General features: G+C 46.7%; 1 protein-coding gene across 1 annotated transcript in view; it reads left to right on the top strand.

The window, feature by feature from the left end:
* PRRC2A (proline rich coiled-coil 2A) overlaps positions 1–21,652 on the top strand; it is a 46,681-nt gene that overhangs the window by 6,271 nt on the left and 18,758 nt on the right. The window contains exons 2-17 of the mRNA XM_066581097.1: positions 3,675–3,812; positions 4,473–4,650; positions 4,864–4,963; positions 10,066–10,138; positions 10,288–10,431; positions 10,516–10,700; positions 13,529–13,608; positions 13,718–13,857; positions 16,120–16,204; positions 16,290–16,512; positions 16,851–17,139; positions 17,235–17,467; positions 18,506–18,809; positions 19,073–19,274; positions 19,380–21,305; positions 21,386–21,597. Of these exons, the coding sequence (XP_066437194.1) occupies positions 3,701–3,812; positions 4,473–4,650; positions 4,864–4,963; positions 10,066–10,138; positions 10,288–10,431; positions 10,516–10,700; positions 13,529–13,608; positions 13,718–13,857; positions 16,120–16,204; positions 16,290–16,512; positions 16,851–17,139; positions 17,235–17,467; positions 18,506–18,809; positions 19,073–19,274; positions 19,380–21,305; positions 21,386–21,597 (4,486 nt within the window). The 5' untranslated portion in view covers positions 3,675–3,700. The remainder of the gene's footprint in view (positions 1–3,674; positions 3,813–4,472; positions 4,651–4,863; positions 4,964–10,065; positions 10,139–10,287; positions 10,432–10,515; positions 10,701–13,528; positions 13,609–13,717; positions 13,858–16,119; positions 16,205–16,289; positions 16,513–16,850; positions 17,140–17,234; positions 17,468–18,505; positions 18,810–19,072; positions 19,275–19,379; positions 21,306–21,385; positions 21,598–21,652) is intronic.

Raw genomic sequence — 21,652 nt, 5'->3', positions numbered from 1 at the left:
AGGGCTGCTTCATGCGTGCGCAAGTGCACAACGGTTTTTGCGCTATTAACTAGGTAGATTTGCTTGCGTTTCTTTTGCACATGCAGCCATGTTCACACGGGCGCAGGACGCCCTCACCGTGATTTAAAAAGCTATTTAGCCTAATGACGTCTGGATTGTTCTTTTTATTTTTGGGATGTTTATTTCTTAATGGCAGCATTTTGGGGTGTGTTGGCTCTTAAAAATTTGGGGTGGGGACAAGAAAAGGGGGAAAAAACAGCAATTCCTCCTGTTTTTTGTTATTCTCTGGGTTGGTACAATTACCGTGATACCAAAATTTAGTGCTTTTTTTCTCTTACTAGTTTTGCACAATTAAATCATGTTAAAAAAAATGTTTTTCCGTATTTGAGACCCAAAAAATAGTTTTTTTCCATTGACCGTTGTGTGAGGGCTCCTTTTGCAGGACTGCTTGTAGTTTTTATATGGATCGGTTTGGGGTAAATATGACACTTTTTATCACTTCTAGGGCTCATTCACACAACTGATTTCACTGCGTATTATGCATCCAATGCACGGGCGCGTGATACCTGGTGGATGGAGTCAATGAAAGCACATTAGTGTTTTATCCATTGCGCATAGCTAACGCTGGTGAAAAAGATGGCAGCATGCTCTATTTTACCGCATATCGCGCACGAACAGCCCTGTTCTCTATGGATAGCGTAGGCAACACTGTCCATACACAATACATTGCGTACGTAATGCCACCAATATGCCAACGCCGCTATAAGACACTGGGGACGCAGAGCACTCGCTGCCCTACATGGTCATGGTCATGGCCCGCCACTCACAGGAATACATGGCATAAATTTCAGTAGCGGATTTTTCTCTGCAGCAATTCCGCCAAGTGTAAATCCGTCTTCATGCCGGTTTCAGATGATCGTATTACAGCTGCATTTCTGCGTCCCGCCCGACTGCAGGTCTTACCGACCCAAATATCCTAGGGACCTGTGACATTTTTTGGGAGGCTGGATAAACAAAAAAAAAACGGCAACTTTTTTTTTTTTTCTTACATTCACTTTGCTGGATAAATAGTGGGATCGTATAGTTCAAGGCACTATGGATGCGGAGATGCCAATTACGTGGAGTATTTTGATGGTTATTTTTTTAACCTATAATACAGCATTCAGTAAGGGAACAAAATGCAGCTCTTTTTTCTCTATATTTTGGTTGTTCATTTGTTAACTTTTTTTTTTTTTTCTTTTTTTCTCAAATATTTATTAGTCCCACATTGGGACTTGATCATGCAGTTGTTCTTTCGTGTCTATTATACATTGCAATACTTGTGAGACCGTGTACTTGGCGTCTCTTTTTTTTCTTTTTTCTCCACGAGCGGAAAATCGCAATCAATTACCGCTCGTGGAGAGGAAAATGGCCTTTTGCCATTAAATGCTATGGGCCACATACACAGCAGAGTCCGGAGGCGGACGCCGCAATGCAAATACGCCTCAAATAGCTATATTATGTATACACAAATAAGTGTACCTGAGTTTTCTAAAAACTTTTGACAAGCCCTTTGGTCCTCCTTGGCTGCTGCTGTTTGCGCCCTACCAGATCCGTTTTCCATGTAGATTTTCCTAATTTTCTGCTGCCCTGCTGTCTGCTATCCACTCACGCGTAGGGGGTGCCCTAAGCAGCCATTCTGCCAATACTGTACTGATTGGGACGTCCTCTCTTACACTTCCCAGGCTGCCTTGCATAGCCCTGCTCCAATCATCTGCAAGGCAACATCTGAATGCCTGCCCCCCGGTTGCATGTAGTAACTAGCAGTGTCCCCATGTCCCTGTTTACTAAAGAAGCTAAATGCCTAACGACAGGCAGTGGATTGCAAAGGTGCTGGAAGGGAGACCCCCCCCCCCCCCCAGTGGTAGCCACTTCAAACCTGCTATTCAGTGGTGAGAAAAAAAAGTTAATGCAGGTATATTGCAAGATTGATGATACACACAGGCTGTTCTATGAGCAAAGGTGTGAAAAGTCAGCGTCCATGTAGAGGGACTCTGTCACCGGGGTTCATCCTCCCAAACTGTTTGTAGCTGGATATCGATAGTGAGAAAAGACGTTCTGACCGTGTATCTACGGCACGTAGATACTCAAAATATGGCCGCTTTCTGGATCAAATTACAACATGAAACTGTCTTGCGTGCTTTGCGCCACATTTACATTGTGTTTTTCTATACTTTTGGACAGTTTTTCTGACTTTTTAGAAAAGCTCTATGCCTTAATTGTGTCAAATTGCAGCTAACTGCACCAAAATTTTGGTGCAATTTTTGTCGTAAACTAAGCCAACTAATAATTGTGCAAAACGTGGTCTTACAATTTGGCAGATTTATTATTCAGCTAAGCTACTTTAGAACATTATTAGTAAATAAGCGCCCATGTCTTCATACCTCTAGAAAATACGTTTTTAAAAATCTCATATCCTACGCTAATCATATCCAATTAGTGCGGTGGGAGTATCCAGCCTGTTCTGCGTAATCCAGCGCAATTCCGCATCACGTGACCAGCATGACTCCATGTTGGATGCGGAAATGCTACGGAATTTTCCGCTGTGGACATTTCCACCCCATTTACATATATCCATAAAGGGTTGCAATGTCAGGACCACCACTTCTGACCTACGTGCGATGGGATCTCCTTCTGTGCCCATTGCTGTTTAGCATCTCTCAACTTGACTATAGCCCCCTTCTCTGTCACAGCTGATGCAGTATAGAGGAGGGTCTGGCGACAGGATAGCGCATGACTTGCTGATTGATGAGGGTCTCGGCACTATGGTGCCCACCAATCATAACGATGGGACTCCTGTGTCCCACTCTGCCTGTCACTGCAACCCCTCCCGCAGTGACGTCAGAATGAATGGAGCGCTGACCCAGCCTGCCCTTGCCACTCGGGTATCCCAGCAGTCACATTGAAAGTGAATGGAGCTCTTGTACGACCAGCACTCTATTCAGTCTCCTCCTCACTGTGGGGAGTGCAGTAACCATATGATGAGGAGGATGGGGGAGACAGTTCCCCCCCCCCCCCCCCCCCCCCCCCCCCCCGTTCTTGAGATGGATGGGTAGAAGATGACTTGTAATCCTAGTACAACCCCTTTTAAAAGGAGCGAAACCGCCAGCCCAGTGCAATGACCTGATGGGCACACAGAGTCTAGCATATGACACTGTGTGTCTGACACGGGACGGAAGTGGAGGTTAATTTCTCGCCTCTTTGTAAAACTCCTTTAAGGCAAAAAGTTGCTCCATCTTTATCGGGTTAAAGCGGAGCTGAAGAAATTCCAGAACCTTCCAGTTAGAGACTTTACTGATGGCACTAAACTTTGCGCTGGTTTTTGTGCCGATTTTAATGTAGGTTTGTTTGGTTGACCAGTAAAAGCGCTGCTTTGGCTACTAGATTTGTTTGGCTGTTACTTGGTTTAACCCCTTAGTAACATGTGATGTGCAAGTACATGGGGAGTGTATGGAGTGGGTTAAGAAGTTGAGATCTCTCCATACATGGCAGCTACCTGGACAGCGGCACCAATGTACTGAATTATAGTCCTCACTCTCACCTTTGCAAATTGTATATATGAAAAGCGTTTCTGGACATATTTGCACCTTGATTACGATGGCATTTCATTGATGTTGAATTTTTTTCATTTTCAGATCGTACTCAATGAGCTTCCCCCGCAATGTCAGAGCGGCCGGGGCAGACTGCAAAAGGGAAGGATGGCAAGAAGTACTCGTCCCTCAACCTGTTTGATACATACAAGGGCAAGTCCTTAGAGGTGCAGAAACCAGCAGGTAAATGTTTCATGACCGCGGCCGGCAGCACTGAGGTTCTTTACTATGTTGCTTTCACTATAAGGCGAACTGCTGAGACCAGTCTTGACAGCCAGACTTGTGTCATGGCCAGTGCCAAGAGTCGTCAAAAACAGCAATGTTCCTATGCTGAAAGATGAAGTGATATGCAATTGTAACATTTATTCAAGACCAACATTTCATACGCCAGTCTTAGTGCTGCTGGAGTAAGATGCAACAAATGTATTATGACTTGCACACTTCTTAATAAATGTGTTGCATATTTAGTCATCCACGCGCCAGTGTCTCACATCTGTGCCAGCTATGAGATGGCGTAGATCTGCACTATAATTTACACCAGTTTCTAGAGTAAAGTATAGTGAATTTGTCGGGCCATAGTGCCCCTGCCCCATCCGCCACGCTACGCCCACTTGGAAGGGTGCTGGAGAAAGGCAAGAAAGTTTTTTTGGACAAGGACAGCTTGCACAGCAATTTGCGCTTTTTTTATGCCTGACTTCTGATGCAAGTACTTCCAAGAATTTCCTCCCTATGTCTTTTTTTTTCCTCCTGCTATTTAAATAGCTCTCCTATTTGTGCAGTACAAATTAGGGGATTTGTGTTGGGAATCTGCGTTGTATTCTAATACTGATCTTTCTTCTCCAGTCACAACCCGCCATGGCCTGCAAAGTCTCGGTAAAGTTGCTATTGCCAGGCGCATGCCCCCCCCAGCCAACTTACCAAGCCTGAAAGCAGAAAACAAAGGGAATGACCCAAACGTCTCTCTAGTTCCCAAAGACGGATCAGGATGGGCAAGCAAGCAGGATACACCAGAGCCAAAGAGGTGATGAAGCAGCTGTTACAGTAGTGTAGAGAAGGCTGTGACGTGCCTTGCAAGTGGCCCTGTTTTCATGGTGCAATTATCGGGTGAACAGACATTCACACACGATCATTGGTCATTGTAAAATGGATTTTAATTGCAGTGCAGCTGTTTTAATATCTTGCTTGTCACTACTTCTCTTTTTCATTGCTTGCTTTCTTTCTGTTCTACCTCCAGTACCGATGTCTCTCCAGCACCGCAGCCGGAGTCGCAGCCACCGCTGGCTTCTCCGATGCCTGCATCAAACCAGTCGACGCATCCTCCAGTTCCACAAGAGGTAATGTGGCGGATCACATATTAAAATTGTGATACAGCTTACTTTGTTTAAGTTGTCAGACAGGGGGCGCTCTGTGTATCTACTGTGAGACGTTTGCTGTCTTTCTAATGTCTTTGGCTGATTTACTGTTGTGGGACAGTTTGGTATTATGGTGTTAGGGAGAGTTTGCAGAAGCCAAATGAACAGAGATGATAATACTGAGGGGAAGAGGATTGGAGAATACCAATAGTAGACATGATTAAAGCCTATTGGTGAAACAATTGCAAGATGGCAGAGATTGATTTGGTCTTGACATGAAAAGAAGTACCTAGTTAGCTGCTCTTTAAGTGTCTTACTAACCGTGGCTTTACACATACCAGCTATCGTCCAAATAATCACTCAATTGAGCAAATGTGATAGTTCCATGTAAAGACGGTCACAAACAGGATGACCTGCGATAATTCCTTCACTACTCGCTAGTGATTTTGTTTTAGCTCACCTAAAAGTAGTCGCTGATTGATTAATTATCATCTGGTGTAAACAGGCAATCGATTGTCTTTCAATGACTAATAAACTTTGCAGAGCGATATTAATGTTCACCATTGCTGAAGCGCACAACATTTGCTTTATCTAAAAGTGTACAAACGGTCGTTTCTCATCCGTGTCATTGAGGACTGTGGGTATAGCTACTGCCACTAGGCGGATGACGCTAAGCAAAAAGAAAGTGTAAGTTCCTCCTGCAGGCACCAAGCTAGCCAGTTTTAGCCGAGTGTCTGTAGGAGGCAGACCTCTTCATTCACGGTCTTCAGCGTTATCTTGCTAAATCTGTGAATAAACGACTGGCTCTAGAATCTCCCTGTTACCCCACCAAGAAGAATGATGGGTTGATGAGAAGTGGGGTCTCCGCAGATAAGGGGTTGGAGGGGAGGGGGCGTTAAATACCCACTCATCATAGGAAATACTTGTCTTTCCACCATGGACACGATAGCTCCAGAAACTCCTGCAGTGTGCGCCTCTGAGCTCACCTGCCTTTAGATAGGAAGGGATTGCTCCAGCTCAGGGGACCACTATGGCTGGCGGGTCAGAGTCAAACGAGCAGTTGACCGTGCCTCCTTGTCTTCTGAGGGTAGGGTCGGCAGCAGAATGCCTCAAGCGAGAAGACCTAGCATTAACCAATCTTCCAGGTTCTCTGCATCGTCATACCACCTCCTCTCTCCCGGGACGTGTTCGGGCCTTTCGTTCAGGCACTACAGTCGTTCAGAGGGCGAACTTCCTGAGTTTCCTTCAGATTCTGACCTGAATGAGGAACACGCATTTAAGTTCTCCACTCTAGTTCATAGTCGCTATGAAGGATACTCTTCAGGTGAAAGATTAGACACCTGCTACATCCACGGAAACTTTTTCCTTCCCACATCCGAAATGGTCGCCGTAGGTCTTTCCCTCATACGGAGTTCAAGGACATTTTAACCAGAGAATGGAACCTTCCCCACAAACGCTTTACCAAACCAAAGTGTCTGGACCTCCTGTACCCCTTTCCATAAGAGTTCGTCAAACAGTGGTCATCTTCACCAGCAGTTTACCCTCCAGTGTCCCATTTAGCAAAACATACCACTCTTCCTATGGCAGACGCTTTGTCATTTCAGGTCGTACGTGACCAAAAATTGGAATCGCTAGCCAAAACTTCCTGTGAGGCAGTGGGTTCAGCACTGTGGCCTGTTTTCGCTTTTACATGAGTCAGTAGGGCCACTACAGAATGGACTAAACGGCTATGATGCGGCATGCTCTCTGGCTTGCCTCTGGAAGAATTAACAGACATTGCACATCAGATAGGCCAGGTGTGAAAATGTATCTGTGAAGCCTCCCTGGATGCAGGCAGACTCCTGGCTCGCACTTCTGTAGCCAGATGCAGGACTCTGTGGCTCAAATCCTGGACGCCAGACTAGACAAGACCATCTCTGAGGCCACTGGTGGTAAGAGCTGTCACCTAACAGAACAATTCCAGCCGAGCGACATCTACGCAGAAGAAAAGGGCCTCAGTTTCGCTCCTTTCGCTGCTCCAGACCCCTGTACCTCGGATCACAAGAAAACCTTGCAGGATCAAAATCGAAAAGCCTCCTGGTGCCCTCGGCCACAACCCTCCAAAGTCCTCCTCTAATAATTCCTCTGCATGAAGGGCGGCCCTCGCCAAAACCATCCATGGTGGGAGGACGACTTTCCCTTATTGGGGCGACCTGGCTCGCTCACGTATTAGACGCCTGGGTACAGGAGGTCATTTGCTTGGCAACACCATAGAATTTCGCCTACCCCCTTGATCACTTCTCTAAAGTTCCGGTGTCTCCTTCAAAGGCCAGCACTTTGCTCATGCAAATTACACCTTATGCTATTAGGGCATCATCGTTCTCCCCCACCCCCCCACCCATAAAATGATTCAAGGGGTATATTTCAATCTCTTCTTGGTATCCAAGAAGTAGGGTGCTGTCAGAGCCGTTTTAGATTTGAAGAAGTTAAATCAGTATGTCAAGGTCTGACCATACTGCGTGGATTTGCTGAGATCTGTCATTGCATCCATAGAACTGGTGGAGTTTCTGTCATCTACATGTCCCCATCTGTCGTGCGCATTAGTGGTTCCTCTGCTTTGCCATCGGTCGGTACATTACCAGTTCACAGCCCTTCCATTCGGGTTGGCCATGGCTGCCCTAAGTCTTCACAAATGTTTTGGCATCAGCGATGGCTCTTCTCCATTCCAAAGGGATACTGGCCATCCCCTATGTCAACGACATCTTGGTGAAAGTTCTGACCAGGTCGGACAACCTGGAGAGCCTTCACATCACTTTGGACACATTGCCCCACTTCGGGTGGATCATCAGCCATAGCACTTGCCCATATCCTACTCCTGCTGGAGAAATTACATCTCTCCAGGTGCAGGTGTGCTCCCTGCAAACTCAGAATTCTGTGAGTTTTTGTCACTGCATGTTTGTGCTGGGGCTGATGGTCTCTTCCTTCGAGGCGATTCCTTTTGGTCAATTTCACGCTTTGGGACAAATCAACAGATTCGCTCAATCAAGAGATCTGCCAGCTTCAACGCTCCCTTTTCTGGTGGCTGGACTCTCCACAGATCCATCTGTGACACTCCTCTCTGACCTTACACTGGCAAGTACTCGCCACAGGGCCAGCCTACTCTCTTAGGCGGGTACACTGCAGAAACTCACAGCGCAGGACACTTGGACATTAAGGGAGTCTGCCCTTCAAACAAATGTGTTGGAACTTCAGGCCATTCTCCTGTCGCTTCAACACTTCACACCCCAGCAAACAGGTTTCCCAATTCAGGTGCAAACTGAGAACGTGACAGCCGTTGCTTATGTAAATCTTGAAGGTGGGACCTGCAGCACGGCGTTTATGGCAGAAACAACGAAGATCCTAACGTAGTCTGAAGATCACGTTCCAGCTCCGAGCTCTCTTGGCGGTCCACAAACTGGTGTAGATAACTGGATAGCAGATTTTCTGAACAGGGAGTGGAGTTGACATGGGAGAATGGGAGCTACATCCCAACGTGTTTCAAGCACATTGTAGAAAATGGGGTTACCCAGATATCAATCTGATGGTGTCCAGGATTAATCACAAGCTCCCAATCTTTGTGTCCAGGTCTCGGGACCCCCAGTTTTGAGTTGTGGATGCCCCTGTAATTCCCTGAACCAACTTCCAGTTTTTCTTAAGTCTTCCCTCCCTTCCTACTCTTCCCAAGAAGATGAAAATGGAAAGCCTCCTGGTAATTCTTATCACTCCGAAAAGGCCTCGACGCATGTGGTATGAGGATCTCGTCAGCCTGATCATCCATACTCTGTGCCCCCTCCTCTTTGAGACTTCTCATACAGAGATCCTTATTCCTCCCAAGTTTATTCACACCTCGTTTAGCAGTAGGACAGTTGAGACCGTGGTACTGAGAGCCTTGAAGATTTGAGGAACCCATCACTCAGGCTATGATAAAGGCTAGAAAACCTTCCTCCTGTGCGAACCGCAGATCTTCCATCCTGTGCGCTTCTCTTTGTCCCGCCTCCTGTCCTTCCTCCAGGCAGGTCTGGACATGGGCTTGGGCCTCAGTTCCCTGAAAGATCAGATGTTGGTGCTCTCTATACTTTTCCAATGCCCTTTGACTTCAAAGTCATCCATCCGTACCTTTCTACAGGGGGTCGCTCACTCTTCCCCCTCCTTGCTATTCTACTATTGCACCTTGGGACCTCAATCTGGTAGTAGATGTACTGCATTCTCATCTCTAAGCCGTTGCGTGACATCCCAGCTTGTCTTTTGTCCTGTAAGGTGACCTTTTAGGTGGTGGTCACCTCCGTCTGCCGGGTTTCCGAGCTAATTTTCTGAGCCTTGTTGGAAAAATGTCTGTTCAGTCTTCCGTCAGGACAAGGTGGTCCTGCGGCCCATTCCCTCCATCCTATTTAAGGTGGTGTTGGCTTGCAATATCAGCAGAGACATTGTCTTGCCCTCGTTCTGTCACTCCACCGCTAACCAATGGAGCGCGCTCTCCACACATTGAATTTAGTTTGAGTCTTGCGGTTCTCCCTCTCGAAGACATCCACTTTTTGTGAACCCACATGGACCAAGACGTGGCCTTGCAGCTTTCAAAGCTATCATATCACATTGGATCAGGTCAGCGGAGGCCTAGAGTGCCATGGGCAGAGACCCTCCCTTCTGTGTTACAGCGCATTCTACTTGGGCAGTGGATGCCTCCTGAGTGGTACGCAATGGTGCTTCTGCTCTTCAAGTGTGCAAGGTGCCACGTGGGCCTTTCTACACACTTTTCATTTAAAGTTCTACTGGTTGCACACTTTTGCATCTGCTTATGTTTCTCTTGGTGAAAGAGTTTTACAGACGGCCATAAACTGCTCTTATAAGTTCTCAGTTGTGTATGTGACATTGGTGAAATTTTGGCTGATTTGACAGTCGAGACATGTGAAATGGCATGTATTTGTAATGGTAACTAAATTACAAAGATGGTCATTGTAACCTAGAGCAATATAGAATGGTTTGGGGTCTCAGACAACCCCTTTAAGCTTTTTTTTTTTAATATATACATTTTTCTTCATTCAAATAATTCCTCTTTTCTTTCTGTACAGCCCCCCCAACCAGCCGCCGCCGTGGTAAAGACCTGGGCACAGGCCAGTTCCACACATGGAGCACAAGGAGATGGTATGAGAACTTCAGAAATTCCCTTTAAGAAACCACCTTTTGGTGTATAGTCCACCCGCACACCAGACGCTTTTTAATATTTTATTTTTTTTTACCTTTTTAACTCCATCCCTTTTGTTAAAGTGTTTGATCCCACCATGTATTGTTAGGTGGAAAGGCATCAAGCCGACTGTCGCCATTCTCTCGAGAGGAATTTCCAACCCTGCAGGCGGCTGGGGACCAGGACAAAAGTGGGCACGACCAGAACACCTCCGCTGTGTCGTATGGGCCAGGACCAAGCCTCCGCCCCCAGAGTAAGACTCTTCCTTACCTGTAAGATTTATTATATCTGTTTTTCATATAATTGTTACTTACTGTCCAAACTTTCCATTCTTCAGATGCAACCAGCTGGAGGGACGGGGGTGGGAGGGGGGCGCTTGGTCCAGGCTCCCTGGATGGTGAGAGCCGCGAGCCTCCCTCGGATGCGGCACACACCCCCAGCAGCGAGCCAGCCCTCCGGCCAGGGCTGCCTCCCCCTGCTCCCCAACAGTTCCCTCCATATCGGGGGATGCTTACACCATTTGTGAGTATCTTGGGAAGATGGGATTCTCCCTGTCCTTTTATAGTTCTCCTCTATTCTAACAGTTTTCCTTCTTACAGAGATTTACTCTGTGATTGCAGATTTTCATGATATTGAGTACAGACTCCTCCATCAAGGAATTACCAAATTCCCAGTGTCAGGGAGACTTGTGCTATTTGTCTGGACTGTCAGGGGACTTTAAATATGGTCAAATAAAGATCAGATGACTTTTTCTAAAGTTGTGTTTCCACTTTGCACTTATCTCATTTCTGTGGCGTTTCCACTACATTTTGATGTGCATGTTAACTACGTCTTAAACGCTGTCTAAGAATTGTGTGCCTTTTATTGTGAAATGCCGTGATCTTGTGATGTGGTTTACAGCCAATTGGCTTCGCTAGGTGAAGCACATCATTTCAATGTGCTTAACTAATAGAAGCCAATCAGCTAAAAACTGCATCGCAAAGCTGCAGCGTTTCACAGTGAAACGCAGCTCTCAGACAGCATTTTTTGCATATCAAAATTGAGTGAAAAACTTAGAAATGGGCTACAAGTGCAAAGTGGAAGTGCAACCTTAGGGAGCGTTCACACAGCTACTGCCATTCACTTCTGTTGTGACTCGGACACTCCTTAGGTATCTGTTTTAACCTAGCAGACTACGCTGCTCTGTACTTCGAGTAAAATGGAAACGCGTAGAAACCTTGTAAAATGAACACCAAAGTGGTGTCTGTTTCATTAATAACAATGAATTATTCCATTTTGTGGCTCCGTCAGAGCGCTATTTTCTGCACCCGTGACGGAACCCCTTGACGTAATCGCACAACTTACTGAAAAACTCTGTGAATGATCCCTTAAAAATGAGAGGTGCACTGAGCAGTCTCTGAGCAGTCCGCCTATCGTGTTAGCGGAGGCGGACTCCAGAGGACTAGTATGAGGAGTTACAGCAGAAGCTTGAACTTTCATACAGATCTGGTTGCACAGCAGATGAGCTTCACACTGACGGCACAACCCAATCTGTGAAAGTTCAGTCTGCTGCTAGAAGTCCTCACGCTGATCCTCCAAAGGACATTTACATCAGATGGCAGTGTCCAGTCATTTTACATACTCTGCAGCAAGGAGACACAAGGATTTCACTGCAGCACTCTCCAGTCTGCGCCTCCTAATTACACTCTTACTCCAGAATTGTAACTCGTTTAGTGCCACAGTGGTGCCGCGTGGCAGGAAGTCTTGTAGTAGAGGCCCCACAATTTAGTGGGTGGGTGGGCTCCACAACTGTATGTGGGATTTATGTGTTACCGTATTTTTCGCTCTATAACATGCACTTTTTTCCCCCTCCAAAACACTTTGGGAAAGTCACTGCGTCTTCTAGAGCGAATGTGCTGAAATTGACCGCGAGTTTAATGCAAGACTGCGTTTTTGTTTTTTTTTATTTTATTTATTTATTTTTATTTTTTATTTATTTATTTATTTATTTATTTATTTACTAATTTTTATGTATTTATTTTTATTATTTATTTATTTACTTATTTTTTTTATTTCTTTATTTTTTATTTATTTTTATGTATTTATTTTTATTATTTATTTATTTATTTATTTTTTATTGCGACGTTAAACTCTTGATCGCACGAACAAATGTGCGATCAGTTAGCAGTTTCTCCTCCTCCCCACTGCTGCGCATACATACTGCTGATTGGTGGTGAGCGCCAGCGGGAACTGCTAATGCTCCCTGCCTCCACCAAACGGCTTCTTCCCTTCCTCCTGCCGCACACAAGCGCCCCTGTGACACGGAGCTCCTGTTTTCAGACCTCTGCTGCTTCATATGCTCCGTCGCCCGGCACTATCCCCTGCACTGTCCCTGGGTGAGTTCAAAATATTTTTCCCTATTCTCCCGCTCTAAAACGGGGGTGCGTCTTATAGAGCAAAAAATATGGTATATTGTAGGGTTACAGTAGTATGTCATAGCCCTCATCTCCCTCGCTTAACACAGACCCCGTACTGGGAGGTGTTTCTCAAATTGAGCTGTGATGGGTACAAGCACTGACCATGGATGATGTACTGCAGGTGGAATCTTAGCTTTGGATCTCCACTCCACATCGGACTGCAACCAGGGGCAGCGTCACGGCTCTGCACCGCTGCTCAGTACTTCAAAGAATAGGGCAGGGAGCCCCCTTGTTTGACAACTACCTATTTCACCCAGTAGTGCCCTCTCCCATGCTTGATTTTAGTTCCGCCCATATGGGTGGAGCTAAAACTCAGTTTTACGATTCAGGCAAAATTCTAAATTGTGGGGACCTGAAAGCGAAATAATTCGATTTTAACAGCCCACCCTTAGCTGGGAGTGAAGTGCATCTCCAAGCAATGCATTTCTTCTTCAAAACTTTATTTAGCACACATACTGATTTCGACCATTCTTGTAGAGATGTACAGTAGGTTCTTATTGATCTGATGACTGTGAAGTGCCTGGTATTGGGACTACACTTCCCAGAGTGTAAATTAGCTCTTTTCTGACATACTAGCAAGTAATGATAAAAGTTTTCAGCTCTGAAGCCTGCACACAGTGAATGCAGCTCTGCACTTCAATACAGAATGTAACACAGAACTAGAATGATCTAGCGACAAGTAAATTGTGGGTTCAAAAGTAGACCTATAGCTTAACAAAACTCCAGGCAAAAGTGAAGTCAGCTTTTATCTTGTTATGGCTTCACCCTGTAGATTGTGTGAACATTGCAGTCTACATTTAATTCTGATACATTGTCCTTTCCTTAATTGTTCCCTCCTGAAATGCTTTTTGAAGATGCCAGGTATATGATGCCTGTGTTTTTCTCCTCCTCTAGATGTATCCCCCGTACTTGCCGTTCCCTCCTCCGTATGGGCCACAAGGAGCTTTCCGTTTTCATGGCACAGAAGCTCCCAGGTAAGTTGATGCTTTTTTATTATGTGAAGAAGGCCTTATGTTCTGATGAAGCTGATGTACTCGCTACATTTAATGTCTAAGGAAACTAGATTACTGTCTCCGAATGTAGGTTCCCTCGACTGGCTCCTCCACGTGCCTCTCAAAGTGCTCCTAGGATGCCTGAGCCTGTGAGTCGCCCATCTATCTTGAAGCAAGATGATCTGAAAGAATTTGATGAACTAGATCAAGAGGCAGATGATGGATGGGCAGGTGATTGCTTTTGTCTATGGCAGAGGAGGCTTTCCCCATTGTTGTACACCCCCCTCCCTTGTAGTAGTTTAGTTGTGGTGGGGTTTTCCCATTAAAAGACATTTACTCCCTATCCACAGGATAGAGAATAAAGGCCTGATCGCTGGGCTCGGACCGCAAGGACTTCCAGTGATCTCGAAATCTGTGCGCCGTTAATGCCGCATATAAATGAAACTTTGCATTCGTGATAATTCCTTTGGGATAATGTAGATTGCCTAGTGTATCAATCTCCCTTTTGTCCCATAGAAGTGAATAAAGCGGTGGTGACGTGCAGCACTGCTCCATTCACATGGGCCATTCAAAGTCCACAAATTTCGGGATCACTGGGGTTCCCAGAGGTTGAACCCTCTAGCGAATAGGGTATAAATACTTTTATGGATTTGTTCACACATATTGATTTCATTGCAGATTTTTCCACTCTGGAAAATCAATTTAAAGGGTGAAGTCTGCTGCGGATCCACAGCATAATCTGCATCGCATCCATTATGTGTGAACATTCCCTTTTTAATGGTTTAATCCACTCATTGGCATATACCATCACCTGTTCCGAAAATGAAGGGTACTCAACACTGATTTAGCACTGCGTCTTCATCTACATTTTCCCTGCACAGCCGGGTGACCACGGTGGTCCTGCTTTGTGAGAAAGATCGTGAAGGAGAGGGATATAGCGCCCCTTCATTGTCAGAACTGGTTATAAAGTGATGACATTTTCTAGTATTGTATTATTACTATATAGGATATGAATTATGGAGAAGAGTGAATACACAGATATGAAGGCCTGTATATGTTGCAGATCGCACAGCTACCACATTATAGTGTTACTACTTTTCCTTGTATGTTATGAATTTCTGTGGCAGACTTAAAGGGGTGGTCTCGCGAAACAAAGTGGGGTTATACACTTCCGTATGGCCATATTAATGCACTTTGTAATATACATCGTGCATTAAATATGAGCCATACAGAAGTTATTCCACTTACCTGCTCCGTTGCTAGCGTCCTCGTCTCCATGGTTCCGTCTAAATTCGCCGGCAGCTTGCTTTTTTAGACGCGCTTGCGCAGTCCGGTCTTCTCCATTCAGCACGAGCCGCTTCAGTGTGCTCCCCGCTACAGCTCTTCTGCGCATGCGCAGACGAGCTGTCACTGCTCGGGAGCGCGCTGGAGCGGCCATTCTGTACCTTCCTCTGTTAGAGGAAGGTGCAGAGCTGCCGAGCTGTCCGGAGAAGCCGCCCAGCTGTCCAGCTGTCCTGGTAAGTGATGGGCCAGGGGGGCTGCCGCTGCGCCGGGGGGGGGGGGGGGGGCTGCCGCTGCGATTGGGGGGGGGGGGCTGTCGCTGCGCCGGGGGAACTAGCGCTGGGCCGGGGGGGGGCTGCCGCTGCGATGGGGGGGGCTGTCGCTGCGCCGGGGGAACTAGCGCTGGGCCGGGGGGGGGGGCTGCCGCTGTGATGGGGGAACTAGCGCTGGGCCGGGGGGGGGCTGTCGCTGGGCCGGGGGGGCTGCCGCTGTGATGGGGGAACTAGCGCTGGGCCGGGGGGGGGGGGGGGGGCTGTCGCTGGGCCGGGGGGGGGCTGCCGCTGTGATGGGGGGGGGGGGGGGCTGCGCCGGTTACCTTCTGCCTGGCGGTGGGTGACAGGTCGGCCGTGTTCACTCCAGGGTTCCGGTCGGCGGCTGCGGGGCGTCTGGTTGCCATGGAGACACAGCTGGTAGCGTCTCGGGAGCGCGCACGTCGGGCTACAGCAAGCGATGCGAAAAGAGCTGGCGGCTATCTTGGGAAAAAGTTTTATAAGTTGCTGAAACGCTGGAACGGTAAGTAGAAACCAGCTAGGAAAGTAATTTACAGGGGTAATTAGTAATGTATGTTTAATTAGGGGGACTGGGCAAAAAAAAAAATTCACTGCTTCCTCGAGACATCTCCTTTAACGATCATCAAACTGACTTGACAATTGATTCTTGCATAGATTTGGTGCATTGTCCTTTTCACTATTTTTGCTTGTGGCCCTCATGTCCCTTCTGACTTCATGACACTACCCTTGTTTCCTGTAGCTTTGTCTTCAGGAGCTTAATGACATGATTGCATAGCTCCGTGTGTCTAGGACCAGAATATACAAGCTTTCTGATGCTCCTATTGTTTCTTTCATGTCTCTTTCCAAAGTCTTGGTTTGTTTCCCCTCTCTCTATTCCAAAATAATTGATTGACTTTACACTGCTCCTACTTCCCTCCCCCAGGAGCACACGAAGAGGTGGATTACACTGAAAAACTAAAGTTCAGTGATGATGAGGATGGGAAGGACACAGATAGTGAAGAAAAAAGGTGCGTTTGTACAGGTTATTAGTTCTGCTCTTTTTTGAGGTGCTTGAAGTCTTGTGTTTCATCTAACTATCTTGTATATTTGCAGGGAGAACGAGACTTCTAGCTCAGAAATGACAGCCCTTCATCAGACTCCAGCGGAGACTACCGATTCAAGGAAGGTTTCTCCTACTGAAGAGAAGCCGCCTCAAAGCAAGGCAGCATGGCCAGAGGTGCCTCGTGCTTCAGAACCCCAGCAGGCACTTGCAGCTAGTGCTGCAACATCTCAGAGGGCACCAGCCACACATCGGGGATCTACCCCTGAGAACAAGGTAGAGAATTTGAATAAAGTACAAGAACGGCACTATGTTTAGACCAGGCATTTGTCCTTGTAAGGGTATATTCACAAACGGACATTTCTGTGACAAGCTCACTGCGGAATAAGTTGGCGCTATATAAATAAAGATTATTATTATTATTATTTTCTGAATGAAGCTTGCAGAAATCCTTTATGCTTGCTGCCGAAACAAACCCAATTAGATGCATAGAACGGGTATGAGTCGCAGAAATTTCTGCAACAAAACTGGAACATGTGAATACACCCAAAGTGCTTTGTCATGGGTAATAATCTGAAACGTCCAAACCAATCAAATACATCCCTTTTGTTCAGGAAAAGCCAGCGGCGCCTTTAGCTGTTGCACCCATGGAAGATGAGGATGAGGCATGGCGTCAGCGTAGGAAACAGTCATCTTCTGAAATCTCCCAAGCTGTGGAACGTGCCAGGAGAAGAAGGGAAGAGGAGGAACGGAGGATGGAAGAGGAGCGAAGAGCTGCTTGTGCAGAGAAACTCAAGCGTCTGGACATGAAGCGCCGGGCTGCTCCAGAAGAGGCAGAGCAACCTGTGGCCAATGTGAGGAGTGCCACTACCGAGGGGGTGGATCCTCCAGCCCATTCTCCTGGTATGGTATCCTGTGTAATAGTAATATTCATTAACCGCGTTGTATGTTTATAGATATGTTACGTAACCTTTTCTTTTGTTTCTTTTTACCCATAGTGGTGGAACCAGCGCCACCTGCTGAAGCACCTCCACAGCCTACCGTAGCTCCACCACAAGCTCCTCCTGAAGTTCCTCAGGTTAAAGGAGAGCCAAGCCCTCCTCCTAGGCCAGAGCCCAAACAAGAGCCAGTGCCAGCTGTGACCCGGCCACAAAATACAGGGCCCTCCCAAGGTGGAGGATACAGCAAGTTTCAGAAGAGTTTGCCACCTCGATTCCAGCGTCAGCAGCAGGTGATATGTATGAACAGGGATATTGTTCTCTTGGACCCAACATTGAACTTTCCTTGTGCAAAATCTCTTGTCCCCATTGTGCAAAAAATTGCAACTTTTCAGCATTTTCTTCTCCTTTTGACACTTTTTTAAAATAGGCAGGGCTTGGCAGGAGGTGGTGGGACCAGCCAGGCCTATAAAATTTACTATGATTTATGCCAGTGACTGTCGTAAAATATAGCCGAACTCTATGCCAGGTTTTTACATAGTGTAGATTTCAAGAGGAGGCGCATGGATACCACAAGATGAGACAAATTTATTAGGATGCTTGTACTTGGCCTTGAAAAAGAAAGGAGAACATTTATCTTAATCCAACTTCCGGTACACCTGGCAACCAGTCACAGAGTTCTCTCCACTGCAGGATAAATGTAATATTGGGGTCCTTTTAGACACGCTGATTATCGTTTGAACAAGTAAGTGGCGTTGCCCTGAGCTAGTTCGCTGTCGTGCAGCTTGTTTAGACAGGCAGATGCATTGTTGGTTCATTCAAACGAATCGTTCAGTCTTTCACATTTGCTGTATAGGTAAATGAGAGGGACTAAACTATTGCTGTTTAAACTGAACAATAAGTAAACAATCCATCGATTTTTCTATTTATTTATTTTTATTTTTTTTATTTGTTTGCAAAAAACAATGACGAACGAAAAGGTAAGGATCGCCGTTCAGTCGTTTGCTTGCATTTAGACTGAACGACTATTGTTCATTTTTGCTCATTTGAACGGTAATAGTTCTGTCTAAAAGTACCTTTACACGATGGCCATTTACATAAGCCAGGAGCTGCTCTTACAGATGGTTTCTCTGATCAATTTGATATAGGCGCCAGACTAGACCTATGAACAGGGATTGTTAATTTGTGAGCTATCAGATGTTAAAATGCCGCATACTGTATCTTGCAGGGTGTGCTTCAATATTAAATTGGCCAGGAAGTGAGAATGATAGATTAGGTATTTTTTTTATACATTTCTTTAACTCAAGCTTGTTCTCTTTATTTTGCTATAGGAGCAGCTAATGAAACAGTGGCAACAGAATAGAGAGCCCACTCCTCCTTCCCCAAGTGGACCACCTCCTTCACAGGCTCTTGCAGCACCTACAGCTCAGCCACCTCAAAAAGCTCTCTACGGTGGGGGTTCCATTGGACGGACAACACCTGTCCCTACCCCTCAACCACCACCTGCCCCCCTGCAACCACCTCATGTTAGCTATGATCCTCGTTGGGTGATGGTGCCACCTTTCATAGACCCACGCATCATGCAGGGGAGGCCCATGGATTATTACCCTCCAGCTGCAGGTGTGCACCCCACAGGTAGGTGATGACCGCTTTAGGGAGCGCCAGTGTTTGTCACTATTTGACAGAAATTAGTCTCTTTTTACATGTTGAAATACATCTGAAAAAAATATTCTTCTCAGTTCTAGCAATTAATGGAACATCTGTAATGTTCCTTGTGAATTATTAGACTTGACAAACCCAACTACACTTTGACCATTTCTTTCACACTTTCACTTGCTGGTGCTGCAGACTGCTTGGCCGTGTTTTCATTTCTTAATGTTCATTTATTTTCTTCCTAGGTCTAATGTCTCGGGAGCGATCAGATAGTGGTGGTTCAGGGTCAGATGGATATGAGCGCCATGCACCACTGATGAGAGAGCGAGGAACTCCTCCAGCAGACTCCAAACTGATCTGGGGTGGAGAGATGTACAACCCTCCCGACGCTCGGTCAATGACTTCTCCTCTAAGACAGAATGCAGAAGAGGAAGACAGAGATCTGAGGTCAGTAAACACCATTCTTAGCTATGTGCAACTTTGTTCTAGTAGCATTATGACTATTAGCTGAGCCTGATGTATGTCATTCATATTTTCTTATTTGTTTCTCAGAAGTGAAACTCCTCCTGTTCGTCCACTTGCTCCCCAGCAATCTCAGCCTGCTCCTTACTTGGGCAATTTTACTACGTATCAAGAAAATGCTGTTGGGCACCGATATCCAGTAGATGAACAGCGTTCTTGGCACCAGCAACGTACCCACACAGCTTCCCAGCAGCCACAGCCGACTCCATCCATTGAACAGAGACGTTCAGAACCTGCTGCCACTCAGCCTACTCCAGCTACTGCTCCTTCAGCACAGCCTCGTCGAGCAGATGATGAACCAGTCCTACTCCGGAGAGAAGCAGCTGTTCCTCCTCCAGCTCCCCCTGCCCAGCCTGATTCTATTTCCAAAGTGGAAGTCAATAGCGGACGACACAAGGATGACAGGAAAGAAATGAATAAAGAGGAAATGAAGCCTGAAAGGCAGAGTAACAAGAACGAGTATCATAGACCACCTCGTCGCGAGTCCAAGACTGAAACACGCTGGGGACCTAGGCCTGGAGTGGGAGGCCGGAGACATGAAGAAATGCCAATTATGAGCGGAGGGCCATCTCAGCAATCTGGCCACAGACGTGCAGGTCCTATCAAAAGGACGGTAAGAAAAGAGGAGTCTGGATCCAGAGAGCACCAGGAAAGTAAGACTGGTCAGCCACCGCTAACTGCAACAGAGCCTCCGAAGCCTAGACAGACAAATCATTCTAATAGAGAGGGAGAACAATCAGCAGGATCTCCTTCACGCAGAAGAAAGGAAACTGTCATGAGCAATGCTCGGGGCTTCCCTGCACTTATCCCGTTGTCTCGTGGTCGTGGCAGAGGAGAATACTTTGCCAGAGGACGAGGTTTTCGTGGGGCATACAGTGGCCGTGGACGTGGTGGCAGAGGCAGGAGTCGTGAGTTCCGTGGCGGATACAGGAGAGACAGCCCTTTCTACAGAGAGGAGGCTGATGCCATAAGCAAGCCAGGTGCTGGTGAACGGGAACGTAATGCTAGTGAAACAAGAAGCGAGGGTTCAGAATATGAAGAAGTTCCCAAAAGAAGACGACAACGTGGTTCCGAAACCGGAAGTGAAACGGAGCCAGTCAACTCTGAAAAAGAAGCAGGAAAGAATGGACTTGGCATGCAGCAACAGCACAATGAATCTACTACTATTAATCCTCGACACCAAGAAAAGGGTCGTGACCCTGGTAGAGGAGGTCGTATTTTCACACCCAGGGGTGTCCCTTCTAGAAGGGGAAGAGGAGGATCGTCTGGTATACCGATAAACTGGAGTCCACTCCCTAGACATCAACCAAGTGTTTCTCAAGGTCCAACTGCACATCCACCAACTCAGCCGAACAAACCTGAGAGGAAAAATGAGAAGGTGGTAGTACCAATGAGTCCACCAGTGCCCAATGACGAAAGAGTTCCACCGCCACCCAGGAGAAGACGGCACGGACGATCGCAACAGCAGGACAAACCTCCACGCTTTCGAAGACTGAAACAGGAGCGGGAAAATGCTGCTCGAGCTGGAAATGGATCTGGTCCATTGTCACCCCAACAGCAGATAAATTCAATACAGGAACCACACCAACGTTCAGCTCCGATAGAGGAGGAGCGCCTTGCACCCAGACGAGGACACAAATCACCAGAGCCTTGCAATGCCAACTCTGACCAGGCGAATGAAGAATGGGAGACTGCGTCTGAAAGCAGTGACTTCACAGAGAAAAAAGAAAAGGGCGATGTTCCTGTCCAAAATGGTGGATTAGTAGTTGGCCCGGCTGCTTCTACGGTAGGAAGAGACCAAAGAAAAGATCTGTCGAAGAGAAGCTTCTCCAGCCAAAGGCCAGTCATGGAGAGGCAAAATCGTCGACCCATGCATCCTGGTGGACAGAGACCTGGGCGAGGTGGAGGTGGCAGGTCCGGAGAGAAAAGAAGCTGGCCCTCTCCAAGGAATAGAGGGTGAGTTCATATTTCTCTAGCTGATGATTTTCAGTAAAGCTGTGCTTTATCTTGATCTTTGACTATTTTCTTAATCTCAGTGGCAGGACGAATGATGACCGTCCTCCTGCCTCCGTACATCTTCCTCATCCACCTCCTAACACAAGCACAGTCTATCGGATGGACCGGGTGATTCACAACGATCCTGCAGGGATACAGCAGGCGCTCAGCGAACTAGGGCAAAGACATGGCAAAGCAATAGCTATCAAACAAAATTTAGAACTTCCGAGTGGCCGCTGCCAGCCAAGGACAGGTAAAATTGATCAGTTCTATTTACTAGTAACTAGCTGATGTACGAAACAAACTTG

This window comes from Eleutherodactylus coqui, chromosome 10 (assembly GCF_035609145.1).
Source record: "Eleutherodactylus coqui strain aEleCoq1 chromosome 10, aEleCoq1.hap1, whole genome shotgun sequence".
Classification (NCBI taxonomy): Eukaryota; Metazoa; Chordata; class Amphibia; order Anura; family Eleutherodactylidae; genus Eleutherodactylus; species Eleutherodactylus coqui.
The sequence above is the reverse complement of the archived record's forward strand: the minus strand, read 5'-3'. Positions and strand labels throughout refer to the sequence as shown.